Source organism: Arvicola amphibius, chromosome 1 (assembly GCF_903992535.2).
Source record: "Arvicola amphibius chromosome 1, mArvAmp1.2, whole genome shotgun sequence".
NCBI classification, from domain to species: domain Eukaryota; kingdom Metazoa; phylum Chordata; class Mammalia; order Rodentia; family Cricetidae; genus Arvicola; species Arvicola amphibius.
Genome location: NC_052047.1, coordinates 124,541,383 through 124,568,204, shown reverse-complemented (window position 1 = coordinate 124,568,204; position 26,822 = coordinate 124,541,383). Strand labels below are relative to the sequence as shown.

The 26,822-nt window shown below is 46.7% G+C and overlaps 1 protein-coding gene across 2 annotated transcripts in view; it reads right to left on the bottom strand.

The window, feature by feature from the left end:
* The window catches only part of Prkcb (protein kinase C beta), a 342,543-nt gene that overhangs the window by 205,500 nt on the left and 110,221 nt on the right, over positions 1-26,822 (bottom strand). For both annotated transcript variants that reach the window (XM_038342586.1, XM_038342577.2), the window contains exon 3: positions 2,217-2,299. In XM_038342586.1, coding sequence (XP_038198514.1) covers positions 2,217-2,299 — 83 coding nt within the window. The remainder of the gene's footprint in view (positions 1-2,216; positions 2,300-26,822) is intronic.

Here is a 26,822-nt window from a genome sequence, read left to right as displayed (position 1 = left end):
AGACGACGACTCCCAGGAATTTCACTGAAACAGCTTGACTTATCATGTCAGATCTTCTCTTGGGCTTTTCGATAACAGAAGCTAAAAATTCTCCCTTTTGTATAATTTTATATAAACTAATGTTCTGTCTCAGATCTGAAAGAACTTTGGATGGCTCCCTTCCCTTGGAGTTCTCAGCCTCAAGCATCACATTTCCCAAGCAATGTATCAGCAACAGAAACTCTAGACTGGACTGTTCTTGTTGTTATGGCAACGGCCATCACCTGAACCCCCACTACACCCGACTCCTGAGCTGCAGCAAGATGCTAACTGGCTGACCACTGGCAGAAGAGTAGCGGGACAGAGGGCAGCCCCTCCTTATTTGGGGAAAGCTGAGGTCAGCTGCCAATTATTTTTTTATTTTGTTTCATTTTTCAAGACAGGGTTTCTCTGCATAGCCCTGACTGTCCTGGAATTCACTCTGTAGATCAGGTTGATCTCAAACTCAGAGATCCACTTGCCTCTGCCAAGTACTGGCATTAGAGGTATGTGCCAGTACGGCCTAGCCCAAAATTTAGGTTTATTTATTTTTGTTTTTTATTTGCTTTGGTTTTGGTTTGGGGTGTTTTGTTTTGAGACAAGGTTTCTTTATGTAACCCTGACTGTCCTGGAATTTGCTCTGCACACCAGGCTGGCCTCAAACCCAAATCTGCCTGTCTCTGTGTCCTGAGTACTGGGCTTAAAGGTGTATACCACCATCTGGTGTTTTTTGTTTTGTTTTTGTTTTTTAAGATAGGATCTCTATATATAGCCCTGATTGTTCTGGATCTCATTATATAAGTCAGGCTGGCCTGGAACTTGCAGAGATCCTCCTGCCTCTGTCTCCTGAGTGCTGGGAAGAAAGATGTAGGCCATCATAACCAGCCCCGTCAATTCTAAGAGGGAAACGAGACTGGTGTGGGAGCAAAGACAAATTAGGAAAATCCAAGATAAACAAACAGAAACAAAGCCCTAGAGCTAGCTGACTCCTGGGTAGTGGGAAACTGCACAGTGGAAAGCCCTATTAATTAGGGCGTGTGAACTGCATACTGCAAACAGCAAACTTCTTACCTCACCGATCCAGGGTGAGGAGACACAGAAGGATTCCATCTCTTAGTATCATCAATGAAACAAGTTTCTTCAGCCCTTCTGAGGCACCATGCTCAAGATGTCTCTTTCATTAACCCCCAAAGCCTGCCACAACTCTAAGCATCATACACACACACACGCACACGCACACGCACACACACACAAAGTCCAAAGAGGGCAAAAGAAGGGATGGGGATGTATGCATTTCCCTTACAAGAAAGGATTTTTTTCTAGAAGCCCTCTCCTATGCCCCTCAGGTTGTGTAAGTTCATTTATCAGTGACCAGACAGCCCTAGAAAGCAAGTATCAGGCATTTTCACTGTCTAGCTCCAGTAGCAGCCTCTGGCAGAAGGAAGGAGGGAAGCTAGGGCTGAACAAGACTGCTGTGTAGAAAACCAACAGATGCCCAAAACTTCAGACAAGCTCACACCAAATCACAGCCCTATCCTCATAACACTCATCTTGTCGGTGACTTAGTAGTGTCTTTAAGATGACTTTATCTTTGCTTAACCTAAATAACTTTTCTTAGGTAGGAATTTTTAGGTCCATACCGGAAGTATGAAATTGTCACTAAATATTTTTTCTGAGTGCATACTAAAATATATAGTGATTAAATGAAAATATTCATCTGCTTTACCTACAAGCATCTCCTGTCTAGCTAGTCATAGTCATACTTTGCTCATTTGTTTGTTTTGCTCTTTTTTTTGAAACAGGACACCACAGTGTAGCCCAGGCTGGCTTACAGCTCACAACTCTCAGCTTTCTGGGTGCGGGGCTACCGTGTGCTCTGCTGCACCCAGCTAATACTTTGGGATGAATAACAGCAGGATTAAACCTCAGTCTTCTAATTCGTGGACACTGACATTAAAACCTCCCAACAAAGGACTAGAAAACGTCTTAAAAAGTTGCCTTCTTCTGGGAGCGCTGATGCCTAAGCCATGCACACAGGGCTCCAGGCCCCAATGTCAAGGCAGTCACTAACCTAGATCCTGGTGGAGACCTACCCGTTTTCCTGCCCAGCAACACTCCCTCTCTGCATTTAACCACGGAAAGCAAACCTATTGAAGCGACCGTAAACCAGGAAGGGTTGGAGTCAACTGGGTACTCACGTCAGAGGCTGGGCCCTTGTCTGCACCAGGGCAGGAGAACGTGACGAACTCATGGCAACGCTTGTGCACGACAAAGCAGCAAACTGCAAAAGAGAGAAGGAAGGGAGGGGGATGGGGGGGGAAGGGAGGAAGAAGCCATTAGGTTGCTCCACATGACAACATCATGCAAAATAACACCAGCTCTACCTCATGTCCTCCATTGGGTACATTGGCGTGACATCCTGCATAGGCATTAGATGTCTAAGTTAAGTAGGGGGCTTGGGGAACAGCTCAGTGGGTAAAGTACTTGGCGCATGCATAATTGTGAAGACTGGTGTCTGATCCCCAAACCCCCACTGGGTATGCTAGGTGGCTCCCTATAATCCTAGCAACCCTCAGGAGGCAGAGATGGGGATCCCCATTGTCAGCTATCTAGCTAGACTAGCTGGAACTGACTAGCTCCAAACTGAGAGAGGCCTCCATAAAGGAAGTAGAGAGCAACTGAGGAACACATCATATGTTAAGTTTGGGCCTCTGCACGCGTGCGCGCTTGTGCACACACACACTCACGCGCACACACACACTCACCTCTACTGCCCCCACTGGCCCTCATACACATGTGAGCACACATACACACCACACACACTTGTATACAAATAAAAAATTAATTTAACTAGAGTTCTAAGAATAAGCCAGGTGGTGGTGGTGCATGCCTTTAATCCTAGCACTCAGGAGGCAGAGGCAGGCAGATCTCTGTGAGTTCGAGGCCAGCCTGGTCTACAAGAGCTAGTTTCAGGACAGGCTCCAAAGCCACAGAGAAACCCAGTCTCAAAAAACCAAAACCAACCAAACAAACAAAAAGAATAACAGATTCCCCAAGCTACAGCCCCTTAACGATCACTTAGAGTGCCTGGTGTCTTATTGGTTTGGAAATAGGATGTTGTGTTTTAGATCAAGTATGAGATGAAGTAGTTATGGCTGATATTTAGGTCCGTAATACATGTGTCTTTGAGCATTAGACTCCTACCAGGAGTGATGATTAGAACAGGAAGGGGGTGGAGGAACAGTGAGCAAGAATGGCAGAGGCGTGCTCCTCTCCCCAGATCAGTGTCGAGTCAGTGTAGGAGGAGAAGAAAGGGGCTATAGCATGGGGGTGGAGCTCGGAGTAGAGAGTCTGCCTAACGTGTTGGAAACTCTGGGATAAAGAGGAGGAGGGGCAGTAGGGGAGGAAGGAGGAAAATGAAAGGGAGGGGAGGGAGAAAATAAGAGGAAGGATGAGGAGGAAGAGAAGGAACCAGAAGGTGAAGGAAAGGGGAGCGGAGAAGGAGGGATTGTCAGGTGGAAGAAGGAGGGCAATGAGGCCACCATGCTGCTTGTAATTTGTAACCAAAACCATATAAACATGCATTTGAAACCGTGCAAGCTCGATGCAGCTATGATATGGCTTCACTATCTCAGGGCTACAGTGGTTTGAGGAAGGAACAGTGAGTATCTACATTATAAAATGAATGTCTTTCCAGTTTTGTTGCTCAAATCTTCTACATCCTCTAGACTCCTGGGCTCCTGGTGGACTGCATTAGGGACCAGCTCAGAGCCTTTGCAAAGCACATATTCAAACCAAGCAGAAAATTTCCAGCTACTCATAGAGATGTGATGGTGTGGGCCCATCATCACTAGCTACTGACAGTGCACTGATGGACACTTGTCCGTGAACATTTGTCCAAGGGTAGTCTTAAGGGTTCTACTGCAAATTCACAGAAAATACAAATGCCAGGAACGTGTTAGATGGTGTTACTACGCCCTCTTCCAAGTCCCCAGAACACAGGCAGCTGCACAAAAAATTAATATGGAGTCTCCAGCAAGTAAGAAACAAGGGAAGAAAAAAACACAAGGAGAAAAATAAGAGGAGAAACTTATATCCAAAGAAATGAAAGAAACATCTTGACTAAAGGCATTCTGCATATGTCATTTGAATCCTAATTTGAATAAACCAGCAATATTAAAAATCCACCAAGACAATTAGAAAAACGGGCCTATTCACTTGGTTTTTATGATACTAGGCAATTATTCCTATTGATATTAGAGAATAAATACCTTTGGTATGGTAGTGGCGTGGTGGTTATTTTAACAGCATCCTTATCTTTGAGGGCTACATCTTAAAAGCTTTATGGATAAAGTAATTCAACTCAAAGTAATTTGGTGTGCTCGGGAGGGCGATAGATTGAAAAAAAAAGGGAGAGAGAAAGAAAGAAACTTGATCATCATGACTCATCATTAAGCCTGCCTGGTAGACCCACGAGGACTTAATGGCAATCTGTCTTCTTTTATACATGCTTGATTCTTCCATAAAATAAAAACTTGAAGACAGAGACAGAAACCAACAGAGAGGCGAAGTTACAAAACCCCCCAGGATGGGAGGGGCCACAGCACGGAGTGTGCCGCAGCCTATGTTCCCCAGGAGAGTGTGCAAGATGCAGATGAACTGCAGAGAAGGCTAATTTAAGTGTGTTAACAAGGACGAGGGGGATGCCGGCAAGAAGGCTCAGCGGATACAAGCACCTGCTGGAGAGGCCTGGCGGCTTCAGCTTCCTCCCAGCAGCCCACAGTAGAGAGAACGGACTCCTGTGACCTTCACACAAATGCTGTGCCCCCCCCCACACACACACCATAGCAATACGTTTGCTTAAGAATTAAGATTGGGGGTGCCACTCAATGGCAGAGCATGCATAAGACCCAAACACTGCAAATACCAACAATTACCAAAATGAACAATTAAGGAGGAAATGAGATCACAAACACCACGTGCAGACTGAAGAAACTAGACTGAAGAAAGCATTCTGAGCTTGCTTGGACAAACAATCAACTGGGGGACTCTCTCCATTCCCCAAATCACACACGTGAGGATGTTTTCAAACCTGCATTTGATACCATTTCTACTTTTAGCACTTTAATCCATCTGTAATTTTTTTTTTTTTTTTTGCAATCTAATGGGCAATGGGACTCTGACCCCACCATAGGTACCCAGTTGTCCTGCAGCCTTGATTGAATAATTCTGTCTTTCTCTATGGATTGTCAGTGCCAGGTTTAATAAGTGGTCAATAATTATATATGCTGAGCTTCTTTCAGGTCTTCAGCTTTGCTCCAAACTGTCATGAAGTATGGTGATGGAGGGGGGGGGGGTAATTATAGCAGCATTACAACATGTTGTGCCCCAACACCGCGACTCCTCCCCTCAGTATCCTTATTCTCAGTGTTGTCTTAGCTGTTGCTGTGGGTTTCTTCTTCCCAGTGAACTTCAGAAGCAGTTTCTCGGGGTTTTTAAAATACCAATGGGAGCTGTATTGGAACAACAACAACTTAATCCCTGTCCTCCAAAAAGAAAATAAAACAAAATAATTGGGTCTTTCATTGAGCTGACCTTACATTTTCAAAATTAAAATTCAAGATAATTGACACTTTTACAAGAGCAAGTCACTCCTCCGGGAATTGATTGCTTCCTTGCTTTTTTTTTTTTTTTTTTTTTAATAAAATCGTATTTCTCATCTCCCAGGGAGTCTTTAATTTTCTCCACCTGCGTCCCTATGCAGTTCTACAGTGGACCATCTGAGGGATCCCTGTTTCGATGTGCATTTTCCGTTGTGTTTCCAACTGTTTGCTGTTTCCATGTGGGAGAGTAATGCAATCCCAGTGTGCAGATTTTGCAGCCTTTCTAAAATTCATAATCATTGATTTGGGTTTTTAGTTGCCTTCAGAATCCTAGCTAGAAAATCGTATTACTTTTCTTTTCTCCTTTCTCACATATATGCCCCTTCCCCCTCCTTACCATACTTCTGCATCTAGAATTTTCAGAACACCAGGAAATAAAGCGCTGATAGCTATCCTTTCCAGCCAGCACCACCTCTGTCTCCCTCCCTCCCTCCCTCGCTCCCTCCCTCCCTCCCTCCCTCGCTCTCTCCCTCCCTCCATCCTTACCTCCTACACTTCCTCCCTCCCAGCGTTCCTCACAATCACCAAAGATGCTTTTCAGACTCCTCAGAATGACTTTTGGTTTGTGTTTTCATTAGAAATTGCCCATGTGTTGAATCTCTTCCTCAGTAGTTCTCCACCTTAGTTGTTAGTTAGTTCTTAGTTACTTAGTTATTTAGTAATTTTTAAGACAGACTTTCTCCCTGAACCTGCTAGCTCACTGATTCTGCTAGGCTAGAGGCCACCATGCTCCAGGGACCCACCTGTTGCTGAAGCCCAGGTGCTGGAGTTACACATGTGAGTCGCTATCCCTGGGTTTCACATGGATGCTGGGGATCTGAACTCAAGTCCTTGGGCTGATGCAGCAACCGTTTACCATCTCAGCCATCTCCCTAACCCCTTTTTTATTTTGAGACAGGTTTTCACTAAGTCACCTGGTCAGGGCCTTCCTGCCTTGAGTTCCCAAGTGGCTGGGGTTACAGGCCTGTGCCACTAGGCTGAGCGTTTTCTATGTTAGTGTCCTGCCGTCAGAAAGAAGGGCATGGGTCTGATTGTCCACGAATGCTGCCTCTGCTTTCCCTGGTGACTATACTACTTGCTAGTTAGGCACAGGAATTCTGGGCCCCCGTGGCTGGGTTCAGGGTGTGCGTCTGCAGGAATTCTGGACGCCCTTGGCTGGGTCCGAGGTATGCATTGGCGGCATGGAACTAGAGTGTTTGCGTATATTACCTGGTCTCCTAGTGCTTCTGTTTCTTCTCTGAAAGATGACAGCGAGGTAAGCAGTTCCCATATCGTGGCAGTGTTGGCCACCCTCAGAACTGGGCCATCGAATCCTCATTAAATAACCACCAAATACCAGCTCCTATCGTGCACGGCTCCCAAAGCTGCTTGAATACATGTAATTTACTCCCATTTTTTCTTCATTAAAAATTGAAAGATTTTTTTTCAGGCTCAAACTCTTCTTTTAAGTACAGTTTTGGCTGTATTTATGCTTTATACTTAGTGTTATTATTAAGTTGCTAAGTGGTCTATCATTATGATCTGAATTTCTTCCTTGACCCAGAATGAATTAGGAAAGGTTTTTTTTTTCCCCATTTTCAAGTAGTCAATTTATTCTAGAGCAGTGGTTCTCAACCTCCTAATGCCACAACCTTTTAGTACAGTTCCTCACGTTGTGTTGACTCCCAAACATAACATTATTTTTGTTGCTACTTCATAACTGTGATTTTGCTACTGTTATGAAATGTAATGTAAATCTCTGTGCTTTCTGATAGTCTTAGATGACCCCTGAGAAAGGGTTGCTTGACCCCAAAGGGGGTCACGACAGGTTGAGAGTCACTGTTCTAGAGCCTTTGGAACTTCCAAAGCACGAGCCAGGACCTTCTTCACCCTTATCTGCTCTGTCAGGGCACCAGGAATCAACAGCACATCATCCTGAACTTTTCCAGTGCCTGATGCAATTCCTAGTATTAACACATAACTGATAGTCAATAAATAAATAAATGTCTGGTGCATGAAGGAACAAAAGAATGAGCCACAGGAAGAGAAGGGAGTATAAATACATCGTGGTAGAGATGCCACTAGGCTGAGCGTTTTCTATGTTAGTGTCCTGCCGTCAGAAAGAAGGGCATGGGTCCGACTGTCCACGAATGCTGCCTCTGCTTTCCCTGGTGACTATACTACTTGCTAGTTAGGCACAGGAATTCTGGACCCCCGTGGCTGGGTTCAGGGTGCGCGTCTGCAGGAATTCTGGACCCCCGTGGCTGGGTTCAGGGTGTGCGTCTGCAGGAATTCTGGACCCCCGTGGCTGGGTTCAGGGTGTGCGTCTGCAGGAATTCTGGACCCCCGTGGCTGGGTTCGAGGTATGCATCGGTTTCTTCCACATCTCACCATGGGTAAGGTCTCTTTGGGCAGCCTCTCAATTAGTACAGAAGTAAATAATCCAGCCCCATGAGGAGGAACCAATAGGCTGAGAGACCTAACTGGCCGCCAGCAGCTGGGGACAGATTTTGGAAGGCTGAAGAGCTATGGTACAGGTAACACCGTTTAGTAGTTCTGTTTCTGCAAAGTTGTGCAAATCAAATTCCCTATTAACTAAAACATGCTTTTAAAGAGGACTAAGGCTGCCTATTTTAAGAAACAAACTAAATCCCTTTGTGATACAAATAAACACCCCCTCATTTCTGTTTGGCAAATTCAGGGGCAGACTAGCTTTTCTTCAAGAGGAGGCATTTACAGAGCTGCTGAATGTGCCAGGTCCCACTTCCACACAGGTAGCTGGAGGAAGCCAAGAATCCCAGCATGCTTCACAGTGGAACCATGTATTTAATTACTCCTTGCTGTCAGGGATGGGGAAACCTGCAGCCTGGCACCCTCTGAACCCAGTCTAGAGACCTGCATAGACTACTGGTGAGCTCCCAAACACAAATGCCTCTGGGTCAGGCGGGTGATAAGGGTGCCTGGGGGCAGGTAGGAAATACACATCTGGCCCTGGGTAAAGGGGACAGACTTGCAACTTAGCTCCAGCGAGGAGTGAGAAAGGATGCCAGGCTCCATCCCTCTCCCCACCTCGCTTGTTACACAAAAGGCCCTCGGAACTGTGACTGTCACCTTACCAGGAAAAATGGCCTCTGCGGATACGATTAAGCTAAGGACCCTGCAAAGGGGAATGACACTGACTTATTGGAGGGGGCTCAATGGAACCACAAGAGTCCTTCTAAGAGGGAGGCAGAAGGGCCAGGCAGAGGATGAGCCCTGGCGGTGGAAGCAGAGGTTGGTGTGGTGTTCTTGCTAGAAGGGGCGTGACCCAAGGAATGTGGGTCCATAGCAGTTGGAAAAGGCAAGGAACAGAATGTCCCCTCTAGTCTCCCAGGAGGAAAGCCGCCAGCTGACACCTTGACTTTCGTCCCTAACAAATCCATTTTTGGTCTCCAGAGCTGTAAGACACTAACTTCGTGCCATTTTAGGTACCTGTATTTCTTTGAATTTGTTGCAGTGGCCTTAGGAAACTAATATACTAGGAACATATGATTGATGCTATGAGCACCAGGCGGCTAAAGCAGAGGCACTTCCAAGGGACCTCTGCGGGATAACTGTCCCAGAAAGTGTCAAGGCTGTAATTCTACTCCACTCCCAACGCTCAGTTCTAAGTACCACAGGGCATCCATTATACTTTGAACAGGTGGGTACTGAGGGTTCCAATTATATTTTTGTTTTGACTTTGACCTTCCTCTTTCACCCAGTTCTCACTAGGTTAGTGGTATGAAGTTAGCATCCTTGGCTGTCCATCCTTGTTCCAAACTTGCTATTAACGTGAGGTAGAAATTCTAACACTAGCTGCAGTTAGCTGTGGTTAGAGAAGAAGAGAGACCCTGATACTTTCCTAGGCTCTCACCTCTCTCAGGATGTCCCAAGCTTGCCAGCCCTCAAGTAGGAAGGCTACCATCAGCAGGAGATATAGCCTACATCTCAGAAACCAAGTGGATCTCAGTTTGAACTTCCAATTGGCCACCCATAAGCTGAAGGCTATAAATATGCTTTCTGTACTTCTCTGAGCCTCAATTCCCTTTTCCAGAATGGAAATAATAATAATGCCTGCTCTTATAATACTATTAAGAAGCTCACGCGAGAACACGTGTTCCAAGAGCTTAGCGGAAAGGGGCAGCTGTCGGCAGCTGTTGGCACACAGGTTTTGCTCCACTTGAGGATCTTGATTTTGTCTGGGAAGGATTGCCCTTTCCTCCAAGATTAGAGATGAACCTAGAGCCTAGAATGAAGTAAGTCGTGTTCCTCTATCTCCAGGGCTGAAGTGGAACAGTCTGGTCCATATTCACCTGGTACCTGGCCTCGCTGGCATTAAGAAGGACTCGAGAGCCAGATATGAGGGTATATACCTAGACTCCCAGTGCAGGGAACAGGAGGATTTCTAGTTTGAGGTCAGCTTGGGCTACATAGCAAGATGCATGTCTGCCTGAGAGAAGGGAAGAGAAAGAGAGGATGAGAGAGAGAGACTGATTTTTCACATGGCTGTCATGAACCTGAGTCTACAAAGGATTTTCATATCTACGGCATAATCTGAACTTGAGCCCATGGCAGCGCTGAGAAGGAAGAGTAGGAGGAGCTTCATTCTATCCCCTATCCCCGGGGAGGCTTAGACTCACAGGGTCCTTTGCCCAAGGTCATTCCGCTAGTGGTTAGTAACACTTGTATTAGAAACCCGTTCTTCCCTCTCCGGAGCCCACACTCCCCACTGGCATGGTGCAGGCGCGCTCCTGTTTGTCATTCAGCTCTCTGTTCCAGAAGAAACCCTCCCCCGCCTTCCTCACCCCCGCCATTTAGTCGCTGGCGGAATCCCACTGATCCTTCCTAACATCTTTTACCCCAGCTCCTCCCGCCCATTCCCCCGCTGGCTCCACCTTAGCTGCCCTCAGTAACTCGGGGATGGAGCTTTTGTAATAAAGCCTTGGCTGGGCTCCCCAGAGGTTCATCAGCCTCCTTGATAGCTCATCTCCGTGAGCCGGCTTCCACAACCACAGAAGAGATAGGACTGCAATGTCACATAATTGTCAAGAAATCTAAATGAGATGTCATGTGTGACCGTGCGGCAGCAGGGGACAGCGTAGGATATGCTCTTAAGGGACACTCATTTACTTTCTTCCAGACTGGGGCTGGGGGTTCAGAGTAGAAGCTCTGTAGGCAAGCTGCCTGGACCAGGTACCATGACTTCTCAGCTTCGTGACCTTGGAAATGTTCATTGACCTTGCTCTTTCTCAATAGCCTGGTGTGTAAAATATGGACCATAATTACACACTTTAAAACAGGGCTGTTCTGAGGCTTCGCTGAGTCCATCTTGACTCAGTGTGTGGACACAGTCACTACCTAGTAAAAGTCAAGTACTGTCAGTAACGTTCCCACACACTTCCTCCCACTCCACGCAGCCTACGCCCTTGGAGAAAACATGCCCTCTGATGACCCAGCCTTGGTGATCACTGTCCTGCTCCGATCATCCACTGGCTGCCTGCTGTCTAAATCTGTGTCATCCAACATGGTAACAACTAACCACAGGCAGGCTATACAAACCTAAGGGGATTAAACAAAAATTGAAAATCTTTTTGTCACTCTTGCTAGCTACATTTCTAGTGCTTAACAGCTCGCCTGGCTAGAAGCTCTTGCACTGGGCTAATACAGATGCAAGGCGCAGCTGTTACTGTACAAGTCTTAGTGGACGGAACCAGCCAAGAATAAAGTACAAGTACTTAGCCAGGTTCCCACCCATAGTGTAGCTAAGTACCGTTCAGCTTAACTCCTTTTTCCTCTTGCTCTGATGCTTCACATCCTGCCAAGCCAATGACTGCCACATCTTATTACAAATTGTATATATTCCCTACTGTGTGTATTTGTTCTATCAACGTATCAACACTGACAGCCTACCACATGTGATCCCCTGATGAAATAGAAGGCAGAAAAGCTGTCCTTCCGGCAGCAGACTACAGGCCAGACTGAAACAGAAACAATGTATTGTCCAAAGACAATTCACTTGCTGGGGGGGGGGGGGGGGGATGCTTCGCTCATCTTACTAACGTGGTGCAGGAGTTTGCAAGCTGCAAGCTCAGATGTTTGCAAAGGCCAGATCTTCTGGCTAAATAAAGTCAGCTTGGGGCACTGCCAGCCTGGGCTGAACTGAAGGATACCGGTCTTTTCAAAGGACACTTGGCTGCCTTCAAGGGTGACTCTGGGTTCGTGAATGCAGACGCCAGAGAGGATTTTGCTGAGCTTTAGGGAAGCCATTCTAATGTATTTGCATCCTGCCAGCTTATGGACTCTGCCTTAGCTCCTTAGTCTGCCTCAAGCATCTCCACCTCAGGCATATATGTTGCTGGAGCTGACACAGCCCAAGCATAGGACAGAAAGACCAGGTATGTCACACGTGGCCGTGAGAGGAGTATCTGGATCATATCATTGCTTAAGTTTAAAAGTATGAATGGACAGATGATGATGGATGAGTCATTTGGTTACTTTCACACTCAGAAGTCAAGCATCCTAGCTGAGTCAAGAGGATGCTGCTGAGGCTGTGGGCGATTGGATACTGTGTGTGCATCTGTGGGGGCAGGAAGCTGCCCTCACACTGACAAACCATCTAAGTTCAGAGGGCTCTCAGAGCCCTGTCTGGCAAGTTCTCCATATGCACTTAGCAGTATTTCTTTGAAAAGAGTGCACCGCACTTGCGGTTTAAAAATTCGAACACTGCCAATTCGGAATCCACTTGTTTTGTGTCATTTCCGGAGGAAACTGTTCTTTCCAGCTCCTTATGCAATCCTTAGATAAACCCTAGAGCTGGTAGAAACATCCTCTGCATATGTGAGTCCATATGCAGGTCTATATGTGTACAGCCAGCCCTCCATATGCAAGGCTTCTATATCTGACGATGTCATCAGCCAACTATCAAAAATATTTGGAAGGAAAAACCTGCACTCGTCCTGAACTTGTACAAACTTGTTTCCTGCCGTTATTCTCTGGTAATGCACCACAACGACTATCTGTGTAGGATTTCCATTGCATTAGGTATCAAAAGTAATCTAGAGATCGCTAACATATTTGGGAGGATGAGGCTATGTTACGAGTCAACACTAAGCCATTTTGCGAATGAGTCTTAACTACCTGCATATTTGGGGAATTCAAAGATATTTGTGAAATCAGTCCTCAGTTACACGCAGGTCAAGTGTGTGTTGTCTAAGATCTATTTCTACATTTCTATTTCCTTTTTGGTTTTTTTAATCTATATTCCTAATTTATTACCTGTAGAAAGTCATTGCCTCGTTTTCAGCATGGCTTCACACTTGCATCACCTGGGGAGTTGTTTATAAAAATGTTCAGTCCCAAAGATACTGAGTGAGTGGAATTGGGAAGGAGGTGAGGGCAGGCACACTGGGAAAGCTCCCTAAGCAACTCAGAAGCACTTGGAGAGCTGAGCATCGTCCCTCGGCACATGCCTGCACCACCCGAGGGAGCACATCCAAGGGCCCGTTCCTCTTCACTGTGCAGACAGCAGCCTCATTCTGTCCCCACAGCTGCACCCTACCCCAGCGTACTTTTTTGTTACCCAGCAGCATAAGGATTTCCTAAAATGTCAAGGATTACTTCCTTGGTAAGAAAGGAAGAAGAGAGAGCAAACTGTGCATCAAAACCAAGCACTAAGGAGGGAAACCAGAAGCAGGGGCAGCCACTCAAACGTCAATAACTATAAGAAAGGAATGGTTTTTTCTTTACATTGCTACCAAGTCTATAAAATGGAATGGCTGGGCCAATGGGAGGTGAAGAATGGGCCTCAGTAAGGCCCCAGAATAAAAGAATCCAGGAAAAAAACAGTTGTTCCCAACTCTGTTCTCTGCTTTTACGGACTCCGGAGGAGCAGGGTACCACTTGGAGGCTGTCCCTCACCTGTGTCTTCTCTTTGTTGTTCATGCCTTAAAGAAGGGGACAGGGCAGCAGTCTAAGATGCCACAGCCTGAGAGGATCATCGGCATGCTTTTGCCCATCAGCCATAGTGCTCCCAGACCACAAGAAATCAAATCAAAGTACAGTAGACATCTCATCTCTGCCTAGGCAGCAAGGATCCTCCATTCTTTCCTCCGTGGCCCACTGTGTGAGTGTGTGTGTGTGTGTGTGTGTGTGTGTGTGTGTGTGTGTGTGTAAGACTGCCTTCATCCTCTGGTTCCAAGAATGAATGTAGGACCTAGGCCACAATGCTAATTCAGGGGTGGAAAAGTCACTCAAACCTCCAGTCGAGAATCAGCTTCAGGAATTTTGCTAGAATTATTAAGAGGAGTATTTCCTAGTCAAGTTGCTCATCTGGTAAGGAAGATAATATTTATCTGTCATTTTTATTATCAAACTAGAACACACACACACACGCATGCATGCATACATGTACCGTTTTGGAGCTAAGAATGTAGGTCAACCAGTAAAACTGCTTGTCATGCAGCTATGAGGGCCCGAGTTCAACCCTCAGGACCTGTGTGAAAGTGCTGGATGTGGTGATGTGTACCTGTAGTCCCACCGCCAGGAGAGCAGAGACAGGAGTGCCTGAGGTTTGCCTGCCAGTTAGCCGATCCAACTAAAGCAGGGTACTCTGGGCTCAGTGAGAGACCCTGTCTCAAAGCCTACACTGGGGAAGACCTAGACAGATGCCTCAGAGGTTAAGAGCACTTGCTGCTCTGCAGAGGATCTGGGCTCAGTTCCCAGCCCCCACATGCAGCTCACAATCATCTGTAACTCCAGTTCCGGGGCTCCAGAACCCTGTTCTGACCTCAGTGATCACACACACAGCGCACGTACATACATGAAGGCAAACTGCTCACACAGATAAAAATAAAACTATTCTTAAAAAATTAAGCTGGGGGCTGGAAAGATGCCTCAGTGGTTAAGAGCACTGGCTTCTCTTTCAGAGGACCCAGGTTCAATTCCAAGCACCCACAGGGCAGCTTACAACTATCTAACTCACTCAAGTTCCAGAGGATCCAACTCCCTCAACACCAATGCATATAAAAATTTTAAAAAGCTTAAAAATTAACCTGGAGAGTAACTGAGGAAAACACCTAATGTTGACCTCTGACCTCTATACACACATCACATACATGCACACATGTACTTTGCAATACACATGCATACACACATGTAAATATTTTCTGATGAAGCCCACAAAGAAACAATCATGAGTCAGGAGATATCTATTATATGATCACCTAGCTCCAATCAGATATAAAGAGCTAGACTTGTGTTAGCCCCAATAAAGTCCTTTTGTACTAAAACAAGTTCTTGAGGGGTTTTCCCCCATTTTGAGCTTGTGTTCTCTCTCTCTCTCTCTCTCTCTCTCTCTCTCTCTCTCTCTCTCTCTCTCTGTGTGTGTGTGTGTGTGTGTGTGTGTGTGTGTGCGCACACACACACACACACAGGACTCTATCAACCAAAGTTGAAAAACTGGAGGTCAAACAGGAGAGGCTCCTGTTTTCTTGGTACTTTCTGTGTTCCCATGAACTAGCATTGTTGCTGAGGAAATGTTGTTACCAACATCTGATCCAGCCTGTATGGGGAGCCGACGGAAGCTGAGACACCGTGTCTCATCCTTCCCATTCTTCTTCTGGACACCGCATCTCTCGCTGAAGACAACCGCACATAGGAATTTGCTTGGTGAGAGAACATGTCAGGAGACTTGCAGTTTGACAGGTGCCCCATATCCAGAGGTGCCTGCTTTGGGGGCTCCTTTTCAACAAGTCCCTGTTGGATTGGCACACCCACCTTCTGTTGCCATCAACACCCTGCTCTCATTGGTGAAAGAAAAGACACATAGCCCCAAGGTCAGGCCCTTTCTTGACAAGAAAATGAGTAACATCCATCAAGTTTTGCCTCCGGAGTTAGAAGGTTCAGAGCCTGAAGATAAATCCACAAAATCCCTTTCTGAAAGCAGGTAGAGAAAGTTTTATTGGTCTGCAGGTGAAACAGTTGCCCTGAGTGCAAGGAAGGTGGCTAAGTCAATATTGTCAAGTAAATATTACCAAGTTAAAAAAAAAAAAAACTGAATCAATGACCATGCCACAAAGATGCCTTCTATTGGTTTTGCCTACCTCCTTCCTCCGTTAACTAAAAGGATGATTTCCAATTGAGAAATCACCCTTCTCCCATTATATGCAGTTCTTGGAAGGGTGTCAATCATCGTGCCCAGCTCTCCCCTTGCATACAACCCAACATCCCAACATTTAGTGAATCAAGCTCTTTCTCTGAAAGAGACACAGGGATGGGAACAGCTGGAGCTGATTTATTCCACTAATGTCACCAAGCAAAGGACATGTGTCCATTCCTGTCTCCTGCATCCCCAGGGTTGCTTTCTGAGGCTTGGCTCTGCATGTTTCTGCAGCATGGTCTCTTCCCAGTTGTTCGGTTGTTCCTTTAGGCAGCTATGGTCCGCTTACTGCTAAACGTGATCAAAGAACCTGAACCAACCGGAAAACACCTGTTCTGTCCTCATGCTGATGTCCTTTCAAGGACATCTTCAGATACTGTTCTCCAAGCTTAATGCAAACTCCCACAACCAGGGTCTCCTCCCCTCTTACAGACGCCTCTACCAGGACAACATTCTGATCGCACAGAAGGCAGCCTCCCTGGGAGACCTGGTCCTGCTTCTGTGGCTCCTCTTTCATCTCTCCTACCCCCTTCCTCAGTAGATTCCTCAAGGTTTTCTCTTAAGTGAAGGTCCTTCTACTATTCTCTGAATCTCAGACTAAACATCAACTCCTCAGGAAGTGCTCCAACCTGCTTACTGGTTTGCAATGCTTCCGTTTGACCCCATCGCTAAGATGCTTCATTGCCTTCAGAATAAAGTAGGAATGAAGAACAATCACTCAGTAACGAGGATTAGATGTGACAACCAAACTGGCATACGTTTACCATGGATATTAGCTGTTGTGACTGTTGTCATTGTCATCATCGTCCCTGCCATCATCATCATCATCATCATCATCATCATCATCATCCTCTCTTTCCCTTCCAGGCTATTGCCTCTATCAAAGCAGAAGAGTGTATGGTTTTGATCTGACACATAAGAGAAACTCATTCACTATTTGATTGGCTGTGAGGTGGTTGAGATTTGAAGCCAGTACCCATGAGCCATCTTCCTCCACCTCTCTGCCTCCCTGGCTTCCCTTGGCTATGCTACGTATTTTCATTTCTTCTTAATATATTTTGCTCCGAAGCAAAATAAAGTCAGAGCAAAACATTTCTGTTGTGGGACTATCTGGTGGCTTTCTTTTATACTTATTCTTTCCCTTTTTATTTACATTAGCTGGTTTTTCCAAGCGTGATGTCTAACACCCGAGATTCAGGGGAGGGTCCTCACAGGTTTGCTGGCAGCCTAAACTATAGGGTGAGTTTCAAACCTGCCACCGCTTCACAGTGAGACCCAGTCTCTAAAAACAAAAAACTGAATAAATAAATTAGACTTTGTGGTAGGGGGTGGGGATAAGATGTCCTGGGTTGTTTTCTATTGCTGTGACCATGCTGAAGGCAACTCGAGGAGGACAAGGTTTATTTGGCTTACACTGCCATTGAGGGAAGCCAAGGCAGGAACTCCAACAGAACAGGAACTTGGAGGCAGGAGGTGAAGCAGAATCAGAGCATCACTACTGCCTGGCTCCTCTCCCTGACTCGCTCAGCCTGCTTTCTCATACAACCCAGGACCAGCTGCCCAGGGATGGCGTCGCCCACAGTGGTCAGGGCCCTCCCACATCAATCATTAATCGGGAAGATGCCCCACAAACTTGCCGACAGGAGGAAAGAGTTTCTTAGTCAAGGTTCTCTTTTCCCAGATGACGCCCACCTGTGTCAATTTGACAAAAACAAAATAACAACAAAAACCTAAGCAGGGCCCTGAAGAAAAAAGTGTGAAAGAAAAATATATCAGATGTTGATGGTGCTTGCTGTCTCTGGTTATGACTTTCTTTATTGCTTTTGTAATACTAAATATCCCTAGTTGTTTAATCTTCATGACGTACACATTTGCACGTGGAAAGATGCTGCATGTTAAACACAGACTCATGCACTTTTTGAAATGTGCACTAAATTCATGTAAGTACCCCACACTCAGATCCTGAGCACTCAGATCCTCTAATGTCCCCAAGCCCAGCTCTTGGCAACCGCGAGTCTACTTTCTGCTACATCAATTAATGGATCTACCTGGCGTGCCGCATTTTGTGTCTACAATCTTTTAGTCAGACTAATATTTCTGAGGAACAGACACTTCTCTGCATTACCAGCTAATTTTTATAGCCAAAGAATATTCTGTTGCATGGTTGTTCTAAAGTCCATTTATACAGTCATCACTCAACAGATATGCTAGTTTTTTTTTCCCTCAATTTCTTCATGCCCCCATATTCTGCATTGTGAGAGAAGCTGCTATGGACACTCATTTGCAAGTCTGTGTGAGAGTGTGTAACTTCCCTCCTTTGGGGTAAGCCTTAGCAGTAGAACTCTCTGTCATAGGCTTATGACTAAGTCTGTGTTTACCCTTACAAGAAAACACCACTGCCTTCCAAAGTTGCACTTTTTAAAGAGCAATTCCATGTTATTTTTGTATTCGCATGTGTGCTGTGTGCTGTGTGTGTGTGTGTGTGTGTGTGTGTGTGTGTGTGTGTGTGTGTGTGTGTGATGAATGTGTGAAAGCCAGGACAGGTGTGTTCCCATAGCAACCTTATTTTTTAAGATGGGCTCTCTCACTGAACCTAAAGGTCAACATTTCAGCTAGACTGGCTGGCTAGAGAATTCTGGGATCTACTTGTCTCCACCCCCTGCTTGTCCCACATCCTAGCTCTGGGATTAGAGACATGGACCAACATACTCAGATTATATGTGCATGCTGGGGATCCAAACTCAGGTCCTCAAGCTTACACACCAAGTCCATTACTAGCTAACCTACCACCCCAGACGCCAGGACATTATCTTTTAATAAGCCATTATGTTCAATGCAATCTCTTCAGAAAACACTTTAGATATCCAATTAAAAACACTGGCAACTGTGAGGAAGTGTTACAATCAAAGGGCTGAACGTTTATTGAGTGACATGATGCAGCAAGAGGCCAGTGGCAACTGGAACTCTGGGAAAAGCATGCACAGCAGCATTGGTCTTTGAGAAGAGGGGCTAGGGACAGAGGGAGGTGCGGGTGACAATACTCCAGACTCTTTTCTCCTGCCCTCTGCTTGTCTTACTACCACCTCTCTGGGCTTTCTAGGACCAACAGCAGCAGCAGAGTCTCGGAGATACAGTCCCCAGCGTCAAAGGAGGAAGAATGGTGGTTTCTAGAGGAGGCACAAAACAGACGGATGGTATCTAGCACAATGTCTGTCCTCAGAGGAAAGCAGAAAAAGACCAAAGATGATCTAGAATGTTCTGGCGGTGGTACTTAGAAACCAAACCCCAACATGAATTCTGGGCGATACAATCCTATTTTGACTGTTGCGGTCAGGACTGCAGTCCTCTGTATCAGCTGCAAGTGCTGATAATGGCAGTGGGGGTAAAACAGATCGGGTTGATCAGTGCACATCCTACACATGTACACGTCATACATGTTAGTCAAAGACTGCAGCTAAGGCATATATCCAAACATATGCCAAGTGTCTGCAAGATGATCTCATGGAACGCTCATGACAACCACACAAAGCGGGTTCTGTTGTTATCTCCCATTTTACATTGGAGAAAACTGAACTAGAGATCCAGAAAACCTACCCAAGAGATTCCCAGCTCAGGTTGAGCCCTGTCACTTGCTACAGTTTGGAATCGACTATGTCCCCAGCCACCACCACCAAGGGCCTGTCTGCTGAAGGCTTGGTCCCCATACAGGCACTTCTAAGAGACTGTAGAGCAGTGGTTCTCAGCCTTCCCAATGCTGCAACCCTTTAATTCAGTTCCTCATGTTGTGGTGACCCCAACCATAAAATGATTTTCATTGCTACTTCATAACTGTAACTTTGCTACTGTTATGAATTATAAATCAAATATCTGGTGGGCAGGATATATGATATGCCATCCCTGTGAAAGGGGTTGCGACCCACAGGTTGAGAACTGCGGCTGTAGAGCCTTGCAGGGGAAGGGCCTTGTGAAGGGTCTTTAGGTCACTGGATCCTTGAAGAAGGCTCTGGGACTGTGCCCTCTCTTCTTCTCTTCCACTGCCCAGCATGTGGAAGGCCATTCAGCTCCACCAGGCTCTCCACCATGATGTGCCACCAGAGGCCCAAAGCAAACTGGCTATGGACTGAAATCTTAAAATGTGAACTAAATCAGCCTTTTCTCCTCATAAACTGATTTCCTCAGGCATTTGTCAAGCAGTGGAAAGCTGACTGAGACATCACTACACAGACTGCCCCTGTCAGAGGCTAGGCAAAGAACTGGAACTCCAGCCCAGCTCCAGGATAACCCCCTGAGTAGCCATGGGCATGTCCCCCCCCCCCCCCGCCGTGTGTTCCTCATCCTCTCTGTGTGTGACATGAAAGTGCTACTGTTTTCACTCCGCTCGAGACTACTGTGAAATCTCAGCACAGCAGGGTCAGTCATCAGCCACCACCGAGTCCCTGGGCCCCATCATACTCTGATGCTCGGTGTCTCGGCATCCCTGTGAGGGTGGACATGGTTCTTTTCAAATAAGGACACGTGGCTTACAAAGAAGCCAGCCACTCAACCAAATCAAAGAACTAGGAGAAGGCAGAGAAGAGATTTGAACTCAGGTGTCAGGCACACTCTGTCCTCCAGGAAAGGGCAGGAATGGACTAAGAGTGCACAGAAGCTGAGGGCCTGGCCCCCTCGCTCTTGGATGTCCATGTCACACACAGCATCTGACAATGCGTGGAATCTGAGGCCTCAAAGCTCCTGGGCAGTATGGCGTATCCCTCCGTCTTCAGGTACATCTCCTCCCCTGCTTCTGGGTCCAGGATTTGCCCTGAGTAACTGTCCACTTTTATCCCCATCCCTTGTCTTCTCTTCCAGAATACAGAGTTATAAAATCGGGGGTGGTCATGACCCATTGGTATCTTCTCCGTGGTAACATTAACCTTGGACTCCTCCACCAACTTCCCAAGAAACCAATGAGTTGGAAACCCAAGCACACACTGCCCACAGTCTCAACGCTTGGCATTCTCTGCACGTCTTAATGCCCTGCCATTCCAGCAACACGCATCCTCCATGCACTCTGAAATCTCTTTCGCTTTAGACTTTGCCAAAAGGTTCCAGTTTTTTTTTTTTTTTTCCTGTGCTGGCATTGACATGATGTAGAAAGGAACATGTGAGCAATGAGGGCTCAAAAATAGCCTGGAACTTTTCAAGAAAGGGACCCGTAGTGGGATGACAGGCGAGCTATTCTGCATAACAAAGCACTCTGTCCCCAGAGTCAAGCACGAGCCCACCCTTCCCCACGTACACACACACACCCATCAATCACTCCCTGAAATATCATATCTGTGGGCGGATGAGAAGATAATGGTGTGATCAATGAAGCTCCGGAGAGCGGTGGTGGGATGGACCCTGTCCATAGAAGGGTTTGCTGTTGACTACAGGTCAGTCACGCCTGAAGCTGGGCAGTGGCAGCGGTGGCAGCAGTGGTGAGGATGAAGAGAGGGATGAAGATGATGGGGATGGGGATGATGGTGACGGCAGTGATGCTGAAGGTGGTGGCAGTAATAATGAGACAGCAACAACACGTGATAGCCACTAATTGCTACTCGGTGCCTCACACTGTTGTAAGCTCTTTGCCTAGACAACTCAGTTTAATCCTCACAACCTTGGAAGCTAAGAATGGGAAGCTGAAGCATGAGAAATTAAGTAACTTGACAGTAAGCGGCAGGGTTGAAACCCGTGCTATGCGGCTCCAGAATCTTCCCTCCTAACTATTCCCCACCGTAGACTCTCCGTGAAGGACGCAACCGGCCCCATGCCTCCCACTTCAGTGGAGAGAGGGAGCTGTCTGCTGATGTTCTAACTCCAGGGAGGGAGAGTGGTGCAGCATGCTCTTCCTGGTCCTTTCATTCCTCAGAACGGTGCCACCCCACCCTGAGATGGCATTCCCTGAGCAGTTAGTGCACCTACCAGGCTTTCCCTGCATGAGTGCATTAGCTAGGAGGTCAGGTTTCAGGATGGCATGTTTTGTTACCGTCCCCTTCAAAGGTCAGGAGACTGAAGGTCAGTGTACTGCCCGCTCATTTATCCTTCCAGATCCATTCATTACCTGACTGCTATAGTCAAAGCTCTGGGAACCTGGCCTCGCCCACTATGCAGTCCCCCTCCCCCGGCTTCAGGTTTCCTGTTGGCCTTAAACCAGTAGGTGCCACTAACAGACCACAGAGGAGAAGCAGAAAGTCAGGCATCTCCCCCACCCCTTCTTCCCCCTAAGCTGGCCAGGAGGAAGCAGTGGAGCCCTCAAGACCACATTCCTGCTAACTGTTCCTTCTTCCTCAGTCCTGGCTCTTGATGGCTGAGTGGGCACCTGTTTCTTCCCCCACAGTGGTAGGCCTGCTATTCCTCAAAGGCTGCAATGTTAGCTTGCAGTCTGAAGCTTGCCCAAGCCACTGTCATCCCTTAAAGACATTTTCTTCCTGCAACCACACAAAAGGGTTTTGTTTCCTGTGGGAGTCGGACAATCATGGGCATCAAAAAAGAAAGACCTGTCCAGTATTACACAGTTCGTGAAAAGTGGGTGAGACTCTACACCCAGAGTCCTTCCTGGGGACGCTGTCACACTACATCCATCTAAGCAGGGCCTGGGGGCAGAAATGAGCCCTTAGCGTGGAGAAGTGGGTGTCGAGGTAATCCAGAGAACACACGCTTTCCTTATACAAACGACCATGTGCCAAAGCCAGCATCCTGAAGACTGTAACTGAACCCCAAGTGCCTCTGCTCTGCTCACCACTCTCTTCCCAAAGCTGGGGCACGCTTGTTAGGAAGCATTCCCCATAGCGTCCTAAACTCGCTTTCTCACCCATCACGTTCTTCCTACACAGGCTTTTAAGCTGCTCCCCCCACGGCTTTCCCCACCTCGAAAAGAGTCAGGCAAAGAGGATAATTAATTCTCCAACTTCAAAGGCCGCTTCCCCTTCCCCACTTGGCCACTGCTAACCCTAAGGCCCCTCCCTCCTCCCCTGTCTGTGCGGAAGCTGCTCCTCTGCTCTCTAAATCTGCTGTCTGGGGGCCCGGGAACCAAGCCAAGGCTGCCGCGGAAGAAAGGAAGGATGAGAGCGAATGTTCGAATTCAAACGCCCGTAGTCCTGGCAGCGCAGCAGCATCTGCTCTGTGGGCAGAAAAAGCCACAAGAACCTCCAAGCAGGAGTGGGAGGAGGCTCTCTCCATACCAACGACCTTGAAGCCGACCGCCTGCCCTTGCTGACAGAGCAGGCGGCCCTCCTCCGGGAGCTGTTGGAGGAGGCCTTACAGCCAGGGCTGCCAATTGGATCTGGGGCTCAGCTCACGCTGTGCTTTAAAACAACACAAAGGCTCTGCCAGCTTAAGGTGGGAGAGTCTGCAGTTTGTAAAAATCCAGGTTTCTGGCTTCCTTTAAAAGAATTGAAAGTTGTATCAACAATGGCGCCATCTTCTCACCTGGTAACGGAACAGTCAGAGCCGAGACCACTAGAAAGTGGGGCAAAGAAGGCGGGGGATTTTCACAGGTTCCTTCAGCCCTATTTTCCCATCTGCAGGACAGCAGCTGGTCGGTGCTGAGTGAATGCGTGACAAAAGAATATATGAACAAATGAGCGGTCATTCCCCCCAGCAATGCCTACTGGGTTCACTCGGTTCCTTTCCAGGTTCTCAAAGACGGTTGAGTTCGAAATCTCCCTACTTGACAATGGGAAATTTAAAGATAGGCAGGGTAAGCCCTGTTCCTCAAAACCAGAGAGATCTTAGATTACAATCATATTGTAATAATATAATAATAATCACGGAGCAGGTGGTAGGTGTCATATTACTCTGACTACCTTCAGTATATTGGCACTCTTAATCCTCATCATGTCTGTGTGGTAGGTTCTGTATTACACTTATTACACTGAAGAGGAAACCAAGGCAAAGGGAAAGGGTGTGTCTAAGATTATACACTAGCAAGTGGCGGGTTCATATCCAGGCAGTCAAGCTCCATGGCCCATGAAAAATAAAGATGACAGAGAATGGAACAGTAAAGCCCTGAAGGTTCTTCCAGGCAAGGGCGCTGAACCTCGAGAAGCCATTTCTGGGATCAGAGATGGAATTCCATGTTGACTGTCTATTCAAAAGAACTGGGCACAGTCTCCAGATTAATAGACTAATGGCTGGCAATGCCTGGTGGCCCTCTTCATCTTGTATAACAAAGGAGTTAAGTTAGGCAGTCTCCAATAAAACCTCAGGCTGAAGTTTAGGGTTGGTAGGGTGGAGACCATGAGGCAAAGGAGAGAAGGCGAGAGAGATCAGGCTTGGCTGACCTACTTGGACCCAAATCACGCTGTAGCAGAAATGCTTGTCGTCTTGACCGAGAGCAAGCTGCAGAGCAGCAGAGACGCAGAGCCTAAGAATGGAGCTGGGAGATACCAGCTCCATGCTGCGTTTCCACATCCTCCAGGGCGAGCGGTGATGGAGTGAAGGCTTTGGAAAGATGCAGGTGATGCAGCTGGAGTCTGGGCTATGCCCATGCGATGAAGTGTTCTCTGTCCGCAGGTCCCCAGCGCCAAGAGAACCTCAGTCCCAGCACCAAGAGAACCTCACCTGATTGTACAGTGTGCCATGGTCATCTGAGATCACCAACTGCAGTTTTCTCTTGGCGGTCACCGGTGAAGTGTTAGGGAGCTGCCCAAGTCCCTAAGAGAAACTGACCTTGAGGCCAAATTCCTTAAACCCTTATATGAACCCATTTCTGACAACTAGCTGCAGACATACCTAGGCAGAACACTCGGCTTTTTAAAAAGTATTCTCTAAGTTTCCTTATGAATGCCTCAGACTGCACAATAGAGCGGCAATGGACAAGTGTGTACTGTACATTGCAGAAATCATTGTAGTAGAGAAAAGATACCTGGGAAGGTTATTTGATGAATTAAATGGATCTTTTGCTTGTTTTGTTTTGGTCTGTTTAGACAGAGTCTAACTGTGTATTCCAGGATGGTCTTGAACTTACAGCTGTCTTGCCTTGTCCTCCTGAGTTCTGGGGTTGCAGAACTGCACTTTCATTCCTGGATAAAAGCATGTTTGTTGATTGACTGATTGACTGATTGATTGATTGATTGATTGATTGATTGATTTGATAGGGTTCTCACTATGTGTCTCTGGATGGCCTGGGACTCACTATGGTAGGACCAGAGTCACCTGTCTTTGCCTCCTGAGTGCTAGGATTAAAGACATACAACACCATGCTTTGCTTCTTACCTCAGTTTTAATAAGTACAAAAAGAGGAGTAAATGGTTTCTTAGCACTTCCAAATGCCACTCAGTCAGGAGCATTTTCATAAAGGACAAGAGAGTTAACTCAGATGCTTTGTGCCATATATAGGGTTACACACCCTCTATGTGCATGCATGCACTGTATGTTGAAAATGCATTGACTGCATCACCCTACCATACCTGAAAAACGCAGTACATGGATGAGCATCTGATATGTCCCCTCGAGCTGCTGACTCTGTGCTCTGCACTATCTGTTACTTCAGAGCACATCATACTGCAAGCTGCTGGCCCAGGGAGAAAAGTCAACACTCAGCACACGCCTTCTACTGAATATGCACCACTTTTACACCATTATAAAGCAAGGTAGAGGGAGGAGCTAGAGAGATGGCTCAGTGGTACGAGCACTTGCTATACAAGCATGAACACCTGAGTTCTGATTCCAGAACCTACATATATGCCAGGTGGGTGAATGACCCACCTATAACTCCAGCTTCACGAGGCAGAGGTGGGACCTCCCCCCCCCCCCGCAGAGCAAGCTGGCCAGTGAAGTTAGTCATATTGGCAAGCTCTAGGTTTGATTGTGAGACCCTCCCCCAATGAATAAGGCAAGAGAGGGACTGAGAATGACTTCTGGCATTAATCTCAGCCTCCACATGCATGTGACACATGTACACATGCAGTCCCACATACATAAAACATGCTTATACACATAGCACACATCTACATAAAAAATGGGTAAAGAAAAAAAACTAGATGCCGCTGTATACACATAATATAATAACCCTACCTCTGTGGAGTATGGAAACAGGAGAATCACTGGGACTTGCTGGCTACCTTCCTAACTCCAGTTCAGCGAGAGACCATGCCTCAAAGGAATAAGGTATGGTGATACAATGGGAGATTTGACATCTTCCTCTAGCCTCTATGCACTCATGGGTGTCCGCGTGCTCACACACACATTCATATACATATATAATGTGTGTCTATAAAAAACTCTAGTTAGAGACATTCTATATTTAGTGTTTATATGCCACATAATCTCTGTTACAACTACTCGATGATGTCTTTGATATGTTGTGCTTATTGTTAGCATATTGGGCTAGTGGGCACATGCAAGATGAAAACCAAAAGGCATGACTTGGCACAATAAAATCTTGTTTCCAAATTCAGTTGGTAACTCTATGAGCCACAGTTTACCAACGCTGGTCCCAGAGCATCATGGTTTAATGTGGTTCCTGCAATGCAAGAGATGCCCACCGTATTGATGTCTATCATGTAATGCAGCATCTGTGACTGAGGAATTGGATGTGCTTCTTCCTATCTAACTCCAGTTAAAACAGAAGCTAAAGCAGCCCGTGATTACCAATGTTCACCATGGATACAGCATAGATGCCCTTACCTAATCCTTACAGGAGCCCAAGAGTCACAAACAGACAACCAAGAAATCAGAACAATGGTGATGATGGCACTCTCCAAGCTAACAACAGCTCCCAAAGATAACCTGTTCCTTGGCCAGTAAATGGGGGAGACATCATGTAGAGGTCACTGATAACTAATTGAGACAACGTGAGAAGAGAGGGCCACCTTATGTGGTAGCTCCAGGCAGCACTCAGAAGTTCTCGGAAACAAGTCCCTCACTAACCTTAATGACGCTCCCCAGGAAGGGCAAGGCTACCTTGTTAGATCAAACAAGCACACAAGTGTAGGTGACACATAACCTGTGCACCCCTGGGA